General features: G+C 39.6%; 1 protein-coding gene across 1 annotated transcript in view; it reads left to right on the top strand.

Annotated features, from left to right (window-relative positions):
• Positions 1–524: 524 nt before the first annotated feature.
• Positions 525–18,734, top strand: part of LOC139718310 (LLGL scribble cell polarity complex component 2-like) — a gene marked incomplete at its 5' end in the record, with an annotated part of 52,439 nt that continues 34,229 nt past the window's right edge. Inside the window, 5 exons of the mRNA XM_071629793.1 lie at positions 525–614; positions 1,674–1,783; positions 3,762–3,905; positions 15,752–15,848; positions 17,386–17,593. Of these exons, the coding sequence (XP_071485894.1) occupies positions 525–614; positions 1,674–1,783; positions 3,762–3,905; positions 15,752–15,848; positions 17,386–17,593 (649 nt within the window). The remainder of the gene's footprint in view (positions 615–1,673; positions 1,784–3,761; positions 3,906–15,751; positions 15,849–17,385; positions 17,594–18,734) is intronic.

Below are 18,734 nucleotides of genomic sequence, written 5' to 3' on the forward strand. Positions count from 1 at the left end.
GCAACTACAGACATAAAACCTACCCTTTTCAAAGTCCTAACTGCTTAATCATTACAGCCTTCAACATTTTTTAATGTGTATGATGTGATTTTTTTTTATTTATAATTTTCATTTAGTCTCTAGGGATGTGTTCCTTTGAGATTTAAATTTTGAAATGAGATTAAAGAAATGATGTACAATTGTATGTGTTTAAGAACAGGTGGGTAGAGATCAACAGATGGATTGAGTGGGCCTACCTATTGAAAACTAAAAAAGGAATGGATATATCTGCTAGAGATAGATATAGATAGATAGATAGATAGATAGATAGATAGATAGATAGATAGATAGATAGATAGACAGATAAGATAGATAGACAGACAGATAGAGAGGCAGGGAAAAGAGTGAGTGATTGTTAATGAGTCTGAAAGTGATGTTCCTTCAGATTACCTTGGTGTGATATTTTACAGACTTGAGCCAATTTGCAATGAGATGTATTGGTTATCACTTTGCGCTGATTTGAAAGCTTTCCTTGACCAGCTTAATTCACCAGCCACGGAGCTCCAGGAGTGGAATTCTTTGGGGTCCATGATGGAGAACACTCCGTCTGGAAGCTCTTCTTCCTCCCAGCTGAGGTAAGATCCTCCATCCCATATTTATTCATCCTTCTGTCATTCTTCCATCCACCTGTCACTCTTTCCAGGATGCACTCTCATGCATTTTCTCTTATTACCTTATCTCAATTACCTCTCGTTTTTTTTTTCTCTCTCTCTGTTTGTCTGTATCTCTCACACATGTTGTCATCTCACACATCCTTTAATCATTATCATCATTATCATCATCATCATCATCATCATCATCATCATCACCACCATCACCATCATCATCATCATATTTCATCTCATCCTTCGCCTTTTACTCCTGTTTAACCCTTTATGAGCTTTGAGTGCTGATTAGCACAGAGAAGCCCTATAGCTTTGTTGTCCAAAGACCCTGGCACTGAACATGTTTACTGTTTCCAAAAAACCCCATTTCAAAATGTCATTGGTATAGTTTATGAATTGATCCTTGGTGGTAGTGACAGGATTAATGCCAAACGGTTGAGATTCTGTTGGGTGTCATTACAGATATTATACAAGTAACACACATAGAGCATTAGTAAGTTATATCCACATAATATTATGGTACCTTTGGCCTTTGGACAGTTTCACTTTACAATAAAAATATATGCGAAATTTCCGCAGCTTTCATATTTATGTCTGATTCCATTAGAAAATGTTTCTTGTTTTTCACTCTTCTGGCTATTTGATTGCACTCCATTTTGATCAACTGAAATTTGAGATGACAGTTTGCTGAAATCTTTGTTCTTCTAATGTGCAGGCTTAGGTAGAGTACAAGAGTATCTGGGTAGAAAAACATGGACAGCAACATTTTTTTTTATTACACGCAGTGGGATATCAGCATTTTGGATGACTCACATTCAGATGAAGTGGCATAAGCATTCCATTTGAGTCAGGCCATAAATTTTTAGTACTCTCATAGTTATTAATTCTGAAGTTTTGGTGCCAAGAGATTTCCTTACTCCGGGGAGTGCATGAAAAAGATTTGATTTATGAGTGTGATGTTTAGGAAGGAGAATGGGCTCCCCTCCCCCTAAGTCTTGAAAGTCTACCATCCTTTCCCCGTTGCCATAGGGACGCATCATCAGTCTCCTGGAGGATAACACCTTGCACCTGTGGGAGATCAACATGAAGGAGGGGCGCTCCATCATGGAGGAGAAGAAGATATTCACACTGGAGGGACGGTAAGGGATCCTAACGATCCCCTTCCCCGCATCTCTAATAGACTGTTCCTGTAATTCATTACAATTCATGAATGTTTCTTTTCTTACAGCCTATAGAAACGAAGTATTTCATTCACCTGCTATCTCCAATTAAGTTCCACAGGCAGGATTTTGCTCAGTTGTTTCTAGGTAGGGCAAGCCTCCAGCAAGCTTTGTAGTTGTTAAAGTGCAACTTTTGTGAACAGAAGATCCATAAAATCTGAATACATTACAGAACCAATATATAATTCATTTTGCTTGAAATTCAGCATTCTCCACCGTTGAAAAATATGAACTATAAAAAGTAGGAAGAAAAATGAGCAAAGAAAATGAGATTCCATCTGGGTTCAAACCAAAAAACCTCTGGATTGCTAGACTAGTGCTCTCACTGACTGAGCTATTGTTTGCATTGAAAATGTATTCAAAATCCTGCATCACTTCGGTGATCCCTGGCCTTTATACCCAAGTTGATTTCCTTTTCTTTGGGTTTATGTCAGGTTAATGCAAGCTTCTAACTATATGAGATTTGAGAATCAAGGCTTTCACTTTAAGGACAAACACTGTACAAGGGTTTTCCATATGTCAGTTGGTATGTTTACCGCTCTAGCAATCCAGAGGTCTAGGGTTTGAATCCCATTTTCTTTGCCTATTTTTATTCAACTGGTCATTTTCCCATTGTTTGCATTTATTGAAATAGTATAAACGATACATTGTAAATGAGAGGGTGATCTAAAAATAAAAGCAAACTTCTGAAATGTAACCATCCATTTTCTCTTTTAAGGTTTTGACTGTCTGAACCTAACTTAAACACCCATCGTTTTATGATACCCCAAATGATTTTGTGTATGTGTGTGCATGTGTGTTTGTGTATGTGTCATACTGGGCATACTGTAGGCTGTTATTTCACCCCATGTTGTGTGATTATGCGATGCCCTTTTAAGTTCGGTTGAAAGGTTTGTACAATTGATTAGCTGCATTATTGCAGGTGAGAGTGCCTGTGCCCTCAACGCATCACGCGTCGCTGCCATCACAAACGCGGTGTACATCCCCACAGTGCAGAGAGAGCAAGAGAAAGAGAGAGAGAGGGAGAGAGATTTAATCACAGAATGGCCGTGTGACATACAGTTAATGAGACGAAACAGGGCGTAGTACTGCAAAAAATGAAGTTTGTCATGTTGATATTAATATCTGAATTTGTCACAGGCAGGTTAGCATACTGAGATTTTCCGATTAAATGAATTCCTTGGGATTGATTTTGATAAACATTTCACAACTTTGTGTAGATGGTCCACCCTTTTGAAAGTCAATTGCAACACCTTATCTCGTATGTTTTGGTCAAGATTATGGGTCATGATGAAATGCTGTCAGATTAAGAGCAATTAACTTTGATTGATATGATTTTAAAGATACGATTCAAAGTTGTGTGTCAAAATCTGTCTTCTTTGTGTTCTTATGAATACCAAACTTGATGTAATGTAATCTACCTTGGTTGGGGATTGCACTTGTAAAGACAGACTGACTCAGGCAGTAACCTTCAGCTTGATTGGTCCGAGGTCAAGTTAAAGTTCAGGGTCAAATTTGGAATCAATTGAATAACATTTGATCAGACTTGCTATAAACATACAAACCCATCTTTTATAGAAAAAAAAAACAACTAACCTTTGGATTTCAATAGTATGTTGGTACTGACCTTTCATACTGTCTCATTCAAAATTGACCCTGGGCAAGTTTCAGGTCTAACAGAGTTGCAGCTGCAGTGAATGTGCTTTGGTTGAAAGCAGTGTGGAATGCAGTGTTGTACCACTTTTCTCTGCTGCTTCAAAAGTTATTATACTGATATAGTTCAACAAAGGTGCCCCTCACATTTGCATGTTTTACTTTAGTAATCAGCATTCTTAAATAAAATTCAGTTGCATTGACCTTTTTTTTTTGTTTCATCTCCTATCTGCATGCTAAACAGCCTGAAGAAGATTTCAGTGTGCTGCTTGTCGTCAGACTCCTCCCGCCTCTACCTGGGCACAGAGGGCGGTAACATCTACCTGCTGGACGTCGAGAAGTTTGACCTCGACGAACACATCGTCTACCAGGACGTCGTCATGCAGAAGTAAGCCTATTCCTCCTACCCCAATTTACATCATTCAGCTGTGCTGTGACGAGGAGGTTGATTATGTAACCACTCCTTCTTTTGAGATCTGAAAGGACTGTCACACTTTTACTTTCTCGAAACTTTTGGAGTATCTCTCTTAAAAGAAGAAGAAAACGATTCTTGAATGATCTGTTTGTTTGCTGCCTTTTCTCCCTGGTGTGAAATCATGTGGCACTTCATACACTTTTCCTCCACTTTGCCTACATCACTTGTTTTCTTCTCTGTGTTGCCAGGCAACCAAGTTTGGATGTGTGATAAGATGTCTTGTTCTGCAAACTGTCCCAAGTCATCACCCTAATGTGTGTCTGTGCCCCAGTGGCAGTGGTGGTAAAATTGGCAGCCACGCCCACGACTGAAGGAAAATATCCTGTGTCTTTCTTTGAGGAACTTCTTCAGGAAGTCTTATTCCTTGTAGGAAGACATTCCGTGTAGGAAGTCTTATTTCTTGTAGGAAGACTTATTCCTTGTAGGAAGACTTATGCCTTGTTGCTGTCACTGTGGATGAAAACATCAGCCATATTGTACTTTCAAGACATAAAGGCCAACTTTGTATATCCACCTGAAAAGATTTCTAGCATCTCTGCTGAAACTGGTATCTTGTTAGCCATACATTTCAAGTGAAAACTTAAAAAAGAAAAACTTTTCACTTGGCTACCAACCAGGCCTGTCGCAGTTTAGCATCTGTTGTATTTTTCTTTTTTTCTTTTCTTTTCATTTCTTTTTTTTCGGGGGGGGGGGGGGGGGAGGAGAGCTACGTATGTCAGCCCCATAATGATCGCTTCACATCATTGTGATAACTTGTATCTCTGCAGTTTGTAAGTCCAATCTTGATGTATTGTTATCTATTATGGGAATCTGGAGAGGAAATTCCCCCAATCTGGATGAGAGCGGTATCAATTTGCTGCAGACTTTTCCAACTTAGTTCGAGCTTGGGATGTACAAACACACATAAATTCTGTGCAGCGGTCTTGGGAAATATTCATCTTCTTCTCTTGGGGGCTGAAGGCCAGTTGATGAGGAAAAAGGACTTTGTGGGGCCAGTAATGCCACGCCCTCTCATGCTGTGCATCTCAACTTTCACATGCCCTCATCATCATCATCATCACCATCATCCCCTCTGCAAAGGGGGAAGCTATTGATACAAGGCTGCCAGATGAAAGTTTCTGGGGTGCCACACCTTCTCATAATGTGCATCCTCCCAAAATTTCATCCACCTTTATCATTCACCCCTTGCCTAAGTGAGATGCAGGTTGCAAGGTTGTGAGGTTTTTCACTCCCATTTGCTATAGACATCTTTCACCTATCATCCACCACTGTCTTCCGCTCCTCCTCCCCTTTACAAAAGGGAGAAGCAGCTCGTGCAAGTCAATCAAGATGCAGGGTTGCTAGGTTACCAAGATGCCACACCCGTCCACTTCGCACGTCCTCCCCAGCTATCATCCACCTTTTTCTCATCCTTTGCTTGCAAAGAGTGAAGCAATTAGTGCGAAGCTTCATAATGCATGTTTTCAATGAGAATGGGACAGAACCAATGTGTAGATAGTTTGACTGCAATGATGGGTCCATGTCACATTCCAAAGTGTTTTTTTTTTTTTTTGGGGGGGGGGGAATAGAAATAAGATATTTTCAGACTTGCTAATGCAATGTTTGTTTTCCAGCTTGGTAGAGTTGCATAGTGAAAGATGAAAATCGAAAGTACAGTCAACTTGATCAAACCAAAAATCATTCATGAGGTCAATAGCCGATTTTCCAAACAGCACATTTTCTGGGCCATAAATTATTCTTAACCAGACTGAAACTTAACCAAAGTCATGTGAAACATTGCGCACATTCCTTGAGAGCAGATTCAGTGTTTCCCTCCAGAGAGTTGGTGAAGTACATTCAACTTGGGTTTAATAGGGGAAGCAATACTTTTGCACGTTGTTAATGTCACCAAGACCAATTGACTTATGAAAATAGATCCACAAAGAAATATATGGCATATAGAGCAGATAATATCCTAAGATTGAAAAAAAAGTATTAGGAGGAAGGATACTTGTGGTAATCAAGGGTTGTATGTCAATCGTACTTCTGTCACTATGAATAGACATAAGTGTTTCAATGCCATTGTGTTTAGGAGCTAAAATTGTTGGGTGAAAGCTGTGTGTGTCATTAGACCCATTTGTGACAGGGCCATTAAAAAAAAGAAAGAAAGGACAGATAAACTTTATGGACCAAGTGGAGGCTGTATTCTGGAAGTAATGAGTGATTACAGAGCCAATTTGAGGCATGAGAGTGGTATTGTCAGTGTACTTCTTTAACCACAATAAATACAAGTACTTCAGTGCCATTTTGACCAACTCTGTAAGGGCCAGAGCTCTCTATATCTTTTGTACAACACCAGAAAGAAAAGGAAAAGTCTGTGACCCTAAAGCCCGCTGCACACTACACAACTCAAGACTATATTTTAGGAAAGGGGGAGGGGGTGAGTTGGGGGAGAACAGAATGATTGTGTCCTTCAAGCCTTGCAGCAAATTTGATAAATCTGGCTTCTAAAAGACTGGAATATGTTGTAACTTTCCCAGTGTACAAATCATTTTAATGTTTCATGTTTCTCGGTGACATTTATGAAATGTATAGATATTAGAGGAAGACAATATTTTTCTCTGTTTTTATCTTGTAAATCTCAATGCAGATACTAAAAATAAAAAAAGGATTGTGCTGCTTATACAATGTGCACTGAAAAACTAGTTAGAATGATTGTCAAAATTAATATGAATTCACTGTACAAAAACTATGTGTTTAAATGAAGAAAGAAAGGTGCACTTTCCTCATCCTTGAACTAGTGATATGCTAGAGTTAAAAGTGTGTTTTTGTTTACCACTTCTGTGAAGTGTCCTTGCAAAATTATATTATTTGCTTCTGTCAGGGAAGGCTAAGGTAATTTATGTTTATGATATTTGATATTTCATTGGTTCCTGTTTACCACTGTCGCAAAATGCATCGTTACAATTGTGCACAGTTTTACTCAACAACGGTGGCTTGAGTTGCCATTTGCGGATAATGCTAAGTTACAACGGGGGGGGGGGGGGGGGGGGGGTAAATGAGCTGTAGCTTACAGCACTATATTGTTGCAGCTTAATGCAGCTTCCAGTCATTAAAGTAAAAAATAAAGTTCTGGGAAGTGCAAAAAATTTATTCTTCCACTGCTTGAAATTTGATGGCAACATATCCAAAGGGTCTACTGAGAACTGCCAGGGTAATGAATATTTTGAGATCAAGAGTGCAACTGCATGGGATTCACTCTTGCGCCGAAGATCAATGGATGTTGCTATGGCCCAATTTGTAATCAGTTAAAGTAGCAACCATGACGGGATATGCTCTGAGATTCCAATGTTATTGGCATACCCTTTGGGAAATATATTGCACTTGTCGTTATCCAACTAAAATTGTGGTGTTACGGTGTTATTTCACACATTTCTTATGCATAGAATTTGTATATAATTCATGTCCATTTTGGAGCAAAAATGTGAGAGTTTCCGCAGGCATACCAGGACTATAGTATATTTTCCCAGACAGACAAGTAAACAAAGGAAATCGTTTGGTGTCTTCCACCCAGCAAGATCTACATCAGAAGTACTTTCTGAGAGAAAAAGAGAAACGTGTCATGATGTTAAGTTGTGTGTACTTCAGCCTGTTTTACACCACCAGATACAGTATGTATACACGCTTGCTAGCTTTATGCATTTGCCTACCCCCCTTTCTCATCCTACGGGGGCCCACCCAAATGAACAGTACACACTGGTGGTGATAACGACGATGTGTGCTTGTTTGTGTGTGGGAGTGCGAGTGGGATTGGGGAGTGTATTAATTCTTCCACCTCCAATCACATTACCGATGTCTTGTGTAAATTGATGTTCCCCCACACCCCGAGCAGCCAAATCAAATCAAACATGCACAGTTTGCCACTGTCTGGTCTCACTCCTCATCGTCATTGGAGTTGAAAAAAAGAAAAGAAAAGAAGGGTCTAATCCAGGGACGAGACAATCCCTGCAAATTCTCTCCCTCTACACCCCCCCCCCCCCCCCTTGTCTTTTAAACTCAGTCCATAGGATCCCTACAGGATCATTATTTGTGCAGCTGGAAAAAATACAACCCCCAGTCTCTCCTCTGTCCCGTCCCTCCTCCCTATTGCTTAACTCTTTTGATAACTTCAGCAGCTTGTTTGCATACAGAATAAATGGTATTTTGTGACTGTGGCCCTCCAAGGGTTAAAGAGAGAGAGGAAAGACAAAAATCCAGCCCTCCAGTCGTTGATGAGAATCGTCCCGCGCTGATTGGACCCAAGGGACTCTAGGATGTGAGGAGATTGGAATGAATGTAATGATGCTGGATTGGATAGGAGGTCGCCTCATTTGCAGAACATTAGCCGCATTCACACGTACCGAGTTATCGGTTTTTGCATCGCGATGCCAAAATCAATTTTACTTGCCATTGTTCAAGCACATCGTGCATGACAAATTATAGGGAGAGGTCTTTTTTTTCCCCTTTAAATCATGTTGGAATGAAAAAAAAAAATAATAATTTGGCTGCAAATGAAGAGCTTTGAATTTCCAAGCTGCCTCCATGCTGAAACAAAGAAACAACATGAGCCCAGGCATCTGAGTGTCAAATTTAATGTAGAGAGTTGCTCTATGGGATTTGAAAAAAAAAGAAGATGATATCTTTCCATTCTGTTCACACACACAGCACAGGGCAAATGAATAAAAAAAAAATTAATCCTCTGATTAAAGTTGCAGATGTAGCCCTTCAATATTGGATATCAACAATGAGATATTGCAACCCCCCCACCCCACACTGAAAGAAAAGATTAGGAAAAAGGAAAAAAGGAAATATTCTTCGAAGTTCTCAGTTATTACTACAGCATCCCATTCTGTCTTATCTCCCTGCTGTGTACAGGTTTTGATTAGCGCTCAAGTGTGTATGAAAAATTTTGCTTGAAGGGCATTCCAAAATACTTTTCGCATGTCTGATGACCTGACCTCACTTTTAGGCAGAATGTTATTGAACATGATCAAAACAACTAGAGCTCAGCCAAGACCCCAGTGTCAATCACGACATTCTTGGAATACCTGGAATACCACCACTGCTGCAATTTCCTATTCTTGCTATTTATTCCCCAGGTGATGTCTGCATACTATCAAAGAACATACCAGTGAAGGATGATGTTTTCTTGAAACCAACTCCAGAGAAAACAACAGAAATCTCAAGTAGGGGGTTATAGATGGGTTCTATCACTGCAACATTCTTCACGTAGTCATCGAGTATATAGCAAATCAGCAATGCATTCTTTTGTTTATTTCAAGTTATCAAGAAAACACCAGGTACAGATGCAAAGAAATTGACAAAACATTGACATGACAAAATAATTCCTGGATGTTATTCTAAGTAAAATGCATTGAGAAATGAACAAACTTACTCCATGAGTCATACTGTTTCAGGATGCCATTTTTGATAATGGATTTGTTGTTATGCAGACTAGCTCTGAGTTTGTTTGTTTTTTGTTTGTTTGGTTTTTTTTGCCAAGGACAGTCCTTACTTGATATTTACTGCTGCCATTTTCCCCCCTACACAAAGTGTTCCTCTCAGAATGCCTGCCACCAGTTGCCACCTTCACTTATTGTACTGACCAATCATCTCTGCCCATTGCTTTGTAGGGAAGGAGGGGGATATAGGGGGCACCAAAGGGTTAAACCCCTCCTCCTCCACCCCCCATCCATTTTGGCATTTAACCCCTTCAGGACAATCCTTCAAATCACCATTGGCATTTCATATAGTGGAGTTGGTGGTAGTGACAGCAAGAGTTAATGGGGAAGGGGGGAGGGGTTATGAAGGAAAGCTAATCCATTACAGTTTAGATTGCCTATGACAAAGGAAACCATAATAAAGCAACCTTCACCTTTTCTCCATGACAGTGCTTTTATCATGGTTGTTGTCATATCCCCCCCCCCAAAAAAAAAAAAAAAAAAGAAGAGAAAGTAGATGAAGTTAAACAAAAATAGTAGCAGTTTTTATGAAGCAGGGAGTGGCTGGAATGGGTATATTAAAAAAAAAGTGATTTCATCTGTGCGTAATGGAAAATTAATTGTGGCATTGCCTCACCCAGCTATGTAAAGATTTTCCGTACGATATTAGGAAATGCACTCATCAAATTTTGTGTGGTTGTTTTCCCCTGCTTGAGTTCAACCAGTCTCGACCACTCTGTTTTCAAAGCTTACATCTTGATAGAGGCAAAAGCCAGCCCCCACAATGCTTTTCTTTACATTTAATTTATCATTGCTAGTATTTTAAAAAAAACAGAAAGTCCTGATTTCCTCTTCTCAATACTCTTTGTTACATGAATGTGTTGCTCTCAAATTTCCAATTCTCATTAAAAATCAAGTGTTTATCCTTTCTTCTTTTTTTTTGCAAGTTTTGTCTTTCATCTCTGAGACAATACATGCATTGTAGAAGCTTGTTTTGTTATTTGTACGTGTTCGATATTTTCATTGCTATGTTGCTCACATTTCTTTGAGATTTTGATATGCAGATTTATATATTTTTTTTCCATCCATGACATCCATCATTTTGCATTATACAGAGCCACCAACTAGTATACTTTTTCCAGACATATTCTAATCTCTTTTTCATCAGAATTAAGGAAATGTTTTCAAGATGGAAAATGTTTTTTTTTTTTTTTTTTGGTGATATTTGGTTTACAAGCTCAAGAGTTCATTTTCTATTAGTTTAAAACCAAATTATCATTTTTATTTTCAAAATCATTTTTTTTACTGTGCATCAGAATTCTTTTGTTTTTTATTTGCAGAGGGTTTGGCAGCCCTGTATGCGTGACCCTTATGATCGAACTTTCATCTACTTCAACTTGATGAAATGATCTATTGGTATGGGGATGTTCTTCCTCCTCCCTCCCATCCCCCCTCCTCCCCAATCAACACGATAGAGCCATCCTCATCATTCCTAATGTCAGAAATACTATCATTGAATTCAATCCCTTGCCTGTTGCGCATAAAGGGCTCTAATGGGATCCAGCCCTCAACGCCCTATTGCACCTGACGCATAGGAATGCTGGCTCCTCCCAGTCCATTAACGGCGCCAATTTGCCAAAGGAGTATCGTCGAAGAGCTCTCACTCACATGCGTGTGATGATGTCCCTAACAGCGGAAGGATGCTAGGAGGTGGGGTTAAAGGAACAAATCGCATTCAAAGAACACTTCAGGAGCATAAAATTGATGTATGTCCATCATAAGAGGATAGAAGTGTATTATGAAGCCACTTACAGACTGACAAACACAAAACTGGACTTATGGACAAATTGTACTGTTTCCTCAAAATTAACCATATTCCTCTACAGGTTTAGATGCTCAGTTGAAAAAAAAGTGGATATTCAACAAATACTTCACAAGTTTTCACAGTTAAAGAGCATCATGATCTAAAATGAGACTTCTGATGCTGTTCAGATACTGTTGTCTTTCCAATGTTTTTAGGAACTTTAAAGGATTCTAAATGGAGTAACTTTTCCATGAAAGTGGAAGGAAGATTTTTTTTTTTTACTATAAAGATAGCAGGAATACAGATTAATTGTTTCATTTCTCATCCATAAATTCATGATTTGATCCAAACATGAACTCCAAGCAGTCTTGATTCATATCAGTTTATAGAAAGCATCATCCAATCACAAATTTCTTGAAAATGAGGACTTGGAGAGAGAGAGAGAGAGAGAGAGAGAGAGAGAGAGAGAGAGAGAGAGAGATGTTGCCTTTAAAGGACAAGTTCACCTCCATACATGTGGATTGAGTGAATGCAGCAATATCAGTAGAACACGTCAGTGAAAATTCAAAATCCGCAACTTTCTAATGGATTGCCCACTCTTCCTCAAACTTTCACGGACGTGTTCTATTAAAATTGCTGCATTCTCTCAATCCTTATGGATATGAAGGTGGACGTCTCCTTTAACAAGGAGGACTTGTCCTTTAACAAGGTGGAGAACCTGGCCTTGTGGAGATCTCCATCAATGTGCTTGTGGCATTCTTGGTATGGCATTCTTGTCATGCCTGAGCCTTGCTAAGTACTTGACCCTTCAGGGGAACCCCCTAGGAGGTCCTTGTGGTAAGAAAGAATGATGGGGATCCCCCCCCCCCCCTTTCTAGCTTTCTGGGGAGGGGAGCACTCTGATTGTATTTCCACACATCATTCCAGTGGGATACAAGATGATTGTCTAGTTTTGTTTGTTGTTGGCTTGCAAGATATTCCAGTGCGTACAGGTTAGAGTGCATTCAACAATTCACTTCCCGAACAACTTTCAGGGAGTCATAAACGCAAAGCTGTTTTGATTATGGGCTAAAAACAAGTTTCTGAAACGGTGAAAAAAGTGCAATCGCAAACAGACCAATTTCTGGCCTGTCTTTATAATTGGGACAGTTGCTTTTTGGGACAAAGATCTTGCTCCGCAAGTAGTCTTGAATAAATGACAGTGACTAAACTGCCTACCCTGGTTAAGGAAAGGCAGGGTATTTTTTTTTTTATTACCCCATAGAAGACTTGAAAAAGAGTTATATCCTTTGTTTTTTTCTCTCTCCTTTTTTTATGAGCGGTTCTATAAATCTCAATTGACAAATGACAGTCGAACAAGATATGAATTTAATGTCTGTTTGACTATCTTGTCGTATCCGAAGCGGAAGACGAATGTGGAAGTGGTGAGTGATGATAAGCTGCCATGTACATCCCTTATGTCAGCAAATCTCTTATGGACATTTCCCCTCAAATGTTTTTAGGATTGTATAGATTATTGGAGCAGATTGACATTTCCTACTCAGCAGTAGCCTCTAGTAGTCTTTATTGACATGTCACGATTACTTTGTGAGCCTTAGTTTTCCTGACTCTAGACTCTATGGTTTTTCTTGATCCACCGGTGATGGAACTAAATATCTGGGTATTGTGTCCTCAATAGAAATTGATGCCTGTAGCAAGATGCCCAGCGGAGAAAACTGATATGGCTTCAAGTAAAGTCACACAGGATTGGCTTTTGATACCACCTGGCCAAAAGCAATATAGTGACACCAAATGTGCATATCTCTCACATCAGCGGCTAATGCTGATGGTGGTATTCGGCTCCAGTCTCGACTCAGCGAATGATTTCTGGCAACTCTTGATAGAGTGGGACAGAAATGAAGACATCATCAATTTCTCAATGATTAATTTAATTCTTTTCAAGTGCCAACTTCCTTTTTGTTCCATACCTTTGTCTTGTCTTTTCTTTGACAATTCTCTCGACAAGAAGGAAAAGAAAATTTAGATTTAAAAAATAAGAAAAGCATGTATGTAAATGTTTCCCCCTGAGATCTTGGTATGTTTCATAATGCTTTCATTCTCTTGAGCAGTTCTATCCATTGGCCTTTATTCCACAAATTTCCATCCAACCACTTCATCATGCCACTGTGTTCCTCCTGATCCACCTGCATGAGTGTTTTCCCTCCTTCCCTCCTCTCCTCCGCATCCACCACCTCCTCCTCCGCATCCACCACCTCCTCCTCCTCCTCCTCCTCCTCCCCTCTGCCACCTCCTTCCCCCCTCTCTGACTCCCTGCAAGCTTAAAGGCAGCCTACCATTAATATGCACAAATCACCTCATTATGGAAATATTTTTATGGATTGCGTAGTGTTCCTTTGAATGCATTTCTTTTTGCTCTCACTCACGGCTGTGTTTGGGCATATTTTATGGTGGAATGGTTTCAAATCACACATTTTCTGACATGTCGGCGGAAGTCATAGGATGACTCTAATTAACAACACTGTATCTGCATTGCTTCCTGCGATAGTAGATGCAGCATTGCTCTGCGGGGCTGATTTAATCTTTCCTCTTTTCATTGCATTTTTTTTTTGTTCAAATACTTGATTATCACTTCAGCTTTCCACCCCCATCCCAACGCTATTTTCCTGCATTCTAACAGCTAACAACAAAAAAACAACAACACAAATAGCACTTCACGCATTCATATCATGTATACACATGTCAACTTATGCTGGAGAATTTACACTGAGGAAAAATCAAAACAGCACTTCCGAATAAATTCCGTGATGTAGCTATAATGGTTCAGGGAAACACTATTTGAAATCAGACGCAAAGCCCCCAAGTAAGTTATAACTTTTTGATTTTATGTTAACCATTAACCTTCCTCCCAGTGGATGCTGGATTTACTGCCTTGTGTCAGGATTTTGCTCATATCTCTTTGTTGAAGGGTTCCTTTTGTTTCTCTCTTATTCATAAAAAATGATATTTTTCCTCTCGGGGTAAATTCTCCTAACCATGCAATATCATACAATATTATCATGACAGTTATCTGCACCAACTAACAATTTGTTCATCATGGCATGCAGTGGTCTGAATTGACAATTTTTATCATTATTTTTTTAATCACATCTTGAACCTAGTCACCAACAAGCTTATCATTTATCGTTGTATGATGTGTAGTGCAATGCAGTAAGCAAATCACCTTGCACGAATCGATGCCGATGTCAACTTGTACTCTTAGTTGTAGGTAAGCTTCTCCAAGACAGCCAGTTCGAGGAAATGTATGAACGAAATTTTCGTATTCAAATTAGAGATGAGACAAGATTAGATGTGTTCTATATGATAGTGCTGCTTTGAAATTCGACACAATAAATATTGAGTGTCACTTGTACTGATCTCAGCTTAAAGTCTTGAGTACAGACTGATATGAGAAACCTGACATAAACCACTTTAAATGTTGCACTTTCTGTTTTGAGAAAGCAGCAATGCAGCTTTCTGTATTTTCCATCACAATCTTGCAAAGACAAGCTTGTGCCAGTAAATGGGCAGAATGAGACAAAAATTGATATCCAAAGAGGTACTGTCTCATTATGTAAATGAAAGAAATTGAATATCATTGCCAAAAATGTTTCACATTCATAGTTATGTGAGAAGGAATATAAGAAAATGTGCATAACACTATTGGTGATTGTTAACATGATGATAACTTGCTTGAGAATAAATTGTGTAATTGCAATAGCAGTCACATTTTAGGGAAATGACTGACGTCCCAGTGGAGCTCGATCATTATCGTAGCTAGTTTTATAGTTTGTAGACATTGTACATTCACGCTGTAAGGAGTCATCTAACCGTACGCTTATCAATTAGTAATTCAAATTGACCCATAACAAATTTAACTGAAAATCTTCATTTTTTTTTTTTAAAGAAAGTATAGTAACAAGAAGTTAATTGTAGCCCTGAACGTAATGGGTGTATTGGTCATAAACAATGGTTTACTACATATCAATGATGCAAAAGATAGTTTGGCTTGTAAAGAAATGCATTGATATTGTAGTGGTGTATATCCTATAGCACTGATATAGCGGGCATATAGACACGATTATCATATGTATAATGCATACTACTCCCACATTATACTTCTTCAGTTGCTTATGCTCCTTTTCCCCCTTTTGTTTTTACTTTCCCCTTCTTGCTTGCCATCCTGTTTTGTCTATCTAAATATGATCTTACTATCCTCCCTCTCCCCATCCTTTACCCCCTCCCCATCCCCAACCAACCCCCCCCCCCCAAAAAAAAACCTTCCCCAAAACTTTCTGCTTTTCATGCCCAACAACCATCCATCCATCCATCCTACTATCAATTCATCCATCCATACTGCCGGTCTACCCTTCCATCCATCCGTCCGTCCGTACGTCCGTTCGTTCGTTCGTCTGGCCGCATGTGGCCCCGCCCGGCAACGGCTCTCCTCTCTTAACCAGGTTACGTGATTCTTCATCCTCTAGTGTCCCCGACGACTTCAAGGTCAATCCGGGCGCGGTTGAGGCAATAGCTCAGCACCCAAGTGACAAGGACCGGGTAAGGGGGACATGGATGGAGGGATACAATTTTTAGAAATCTAAAACCAAGCCAAGTATCAACACTAGCCTTTGAATTAAATGCACAATTCCACATCATCTTCCAGTAACTCTCATAGATACACGAGAATCATACAATATACGGCATGGTGAAGTTTCATCAAAATCTGACGTAAGAGAAGAAAGTTATGGAATTCTCATCTAAACTTTCACAAGTTTGTACCAATGTTGGCTGCAACTACACAAGCAAATAAGAAGACAAGATGACCACAGCATAACTCTCCTTTTTGTCTGTTCACAAATATGTAATACAAATTATTTGTGTGGTCAATAATGAAGTGACTGCAACAGTTTTCCCCCATGAAAAGACATCGTTGCTTTTGTATGTAGTCTGTAGTATTTTGATACGAAGATGCAATTAATTCTTGTTAATTTTCTGTCAACAACAAAAACAAAAAAAAATTATACAAAGATATATTTACAGGTCAGAAGACTTTGGAAGGCACCCCTGTAGTTTGCATATTCGTGTTTGCAACAAATAACATTGTATGGAGAAAGCATGTCGATCGTGAAATTCACAAATGTGTTTTACGTGCAAGTTCGATGAAACGCATTCCAATGTGTTTGTCTTATATGATGTTGAATGTTTATCTATTGGATATTACTGTAAATAAAGTCGATTTAAAACATGGTGTGGGGTTGTGTGTTAAGCTTGACTTCCACTTTTTGATATTTGCGCCAAGTGACACCATTGTTTGTGAATGTTGAACTTTTCTATCTAGCACCAATATTTTCATGTGCCAGCCTTACAAGTTTCCAGTCGTATTACTGATTTAGACTTTCAACACAAAAGAGTTCAATTTGTCGATCTTGTTTAGTTTGTGAAGATGTTGCTTCATTTGTGGCTGACACGTATGTCACAGTCTACCCTCATTTGTTGCCATCTGTCCATTTTGCCATCTAATAGAGCAAGGACCATTTGATTAGTAGCTTACCAAGATTATCTGCAAGATGGAAGTACAAGGTCCTTAGAGTACAAATCTACTGGTAATATTGCTTGTAAAATGTATTTGCTGTCAACTCCCCAAACTATGCACGATCCTTCTCTTTCTTCCTTGATACAGCATAGTCACTTTCCCTATTTTCCCTTCACAACATGCTTAGCAGGAAAATTACTAAATACAAATATGAGCCATACAGTCAGACTTAGGTGACAATTCAAGTGTCAGTTGTGGCTTCATTGATTCTGAACCATTCTAAAAAGTCAAGTCTGGTAGGTTTAATTTTTTTTTTTAATAGTGGATTTGAAAACAAAACTTAAAAATAAAATTAGTTTACTGGCTTTGTTAATGTCTATATGTATCTTTGTGTCTTTCTAACCTGGTGACCCCATTTGCCACCAACCCCTCCTCCCTCCCTCTGTCCCTCCGTCCCTTCGTCCCTACTGTCTTCTTTCTCTCATTCCTTCCCTCCTTCCTTCCTTCCCACTCTCCATCCCTACCTCCCTCAAACAAACAAATAAACATGCATACAAACAGCTGCTGATTGGCTACAACCGGGGACTGATGATCATCTGGCGTCAGAGCGAGCTGATGCTGGAGGCGTCGTTCGTGGGCCACCAGATCGAGTCCCTGTGCTGGCACCGCGACGGGACCCACTTCACCAGCTCGCACAACGACGGGAGCTACCAAGTGTGGAAAGTGTCCGAACCGTCGCCGCCCCCCAAGGACCCGCTGGTGCCCTATGGTAAGGACGGCGCTCACACCGAGTTTAACAGTGATCATAGATTCTCCCGCAATGAAAAGTTTCATTCTGAAGGACCCTATAGCGTGGGGATTCATGGAGAGGGAAGGTCGGCCAAGTTTTGGTGCATTCAAGAATCCCCGTAACATATTGTATACAGCGTCATCAGTGATCTCTATTTAAGTACACACACAGCCAAAGGCCCAAATTCACGAAGGTGGTACAAATGAAACCATGGTTTAAACCATGGACAAAAACCATGGAGTGCCAAGTGTCGCATGGGTTTTTTCGTTACAAAATCAGTCAATTCGTCGATGAAATGATTATTTTGTAACGAAATGACAACATTTTGTAACTAAATAAACATTTTGTCCACGAAATGATTATTTTGTTAACGAAATGAGCAATTTCGTAACGAAATATTCCGTGCGACACTTGGCGCTCCATGGTTTTTGTCCAGGGTTTAAACCATGGTTTCATTTGTGCCACCTTCGTGAATTCGGATTGATGCACATATTCGCTGACTAGCAGCTGACGGGCGCTATTCGTGGTTTTGAATGTACCCTAGTGGGCAGCGAATGAAGACTAAGTCAATCGGACCACATAGGTTTCCTCACACTACTGGATCTTTGAGAGGAAGAGAAAACGTATCATTCACTTATTACACCATGGCCGCAAGACCTGACATGATTACCTTTATGCCGGACCTGAGATGCCGACCACTATGATCCATTTTCAGAGTTGTGTGAGGCTGATATATCTTGTTCCACATCCATCAACAAGATAATGACACCATGCATTAAAGGGGATGGCTAGTAACCGATCAGTGGGAATCAGTGGGAATGCTGAGGGATGATTGTTCCAATTCTTTGGGATTCATTTAAGAGTACATTTTATATCTACTGTTGTGTGAAAATTATTTACTCAGAACGGTCTCATATTCAAGTAATGTGCAGATTAATGCCCCGTCACTGACCAGGGATGCTTACCTGGAAACATTAAACTGCACATTACTTGAATATGAGACCATTCTGAAGCAAATAATTTTCATACAAGAATAGATATATAATGTACTCTTAAATGAATCCCACAAGGATTGGAACAATCATCCCTCGGCATTCCCACTGATTCCCACTGATCAGTT

Source organism: Diadema antillarum, unplaced genomic scaffold (assembly GCF_040938485.1).
Source record: "Diadema antillarum isolate AM-2024a unplaced genomic scaffold, OU_Dant_1.0 scf00000008, whole genome shotgun sequence".
In the NCBI taxonomy this organism is placed as follows: domain Eukaryota; kingdom Metazoa; phylum Echinodermata; class Echinoidea; order Diadematoida; family Diadematidae; genus Diadema; species Diadema antillarum.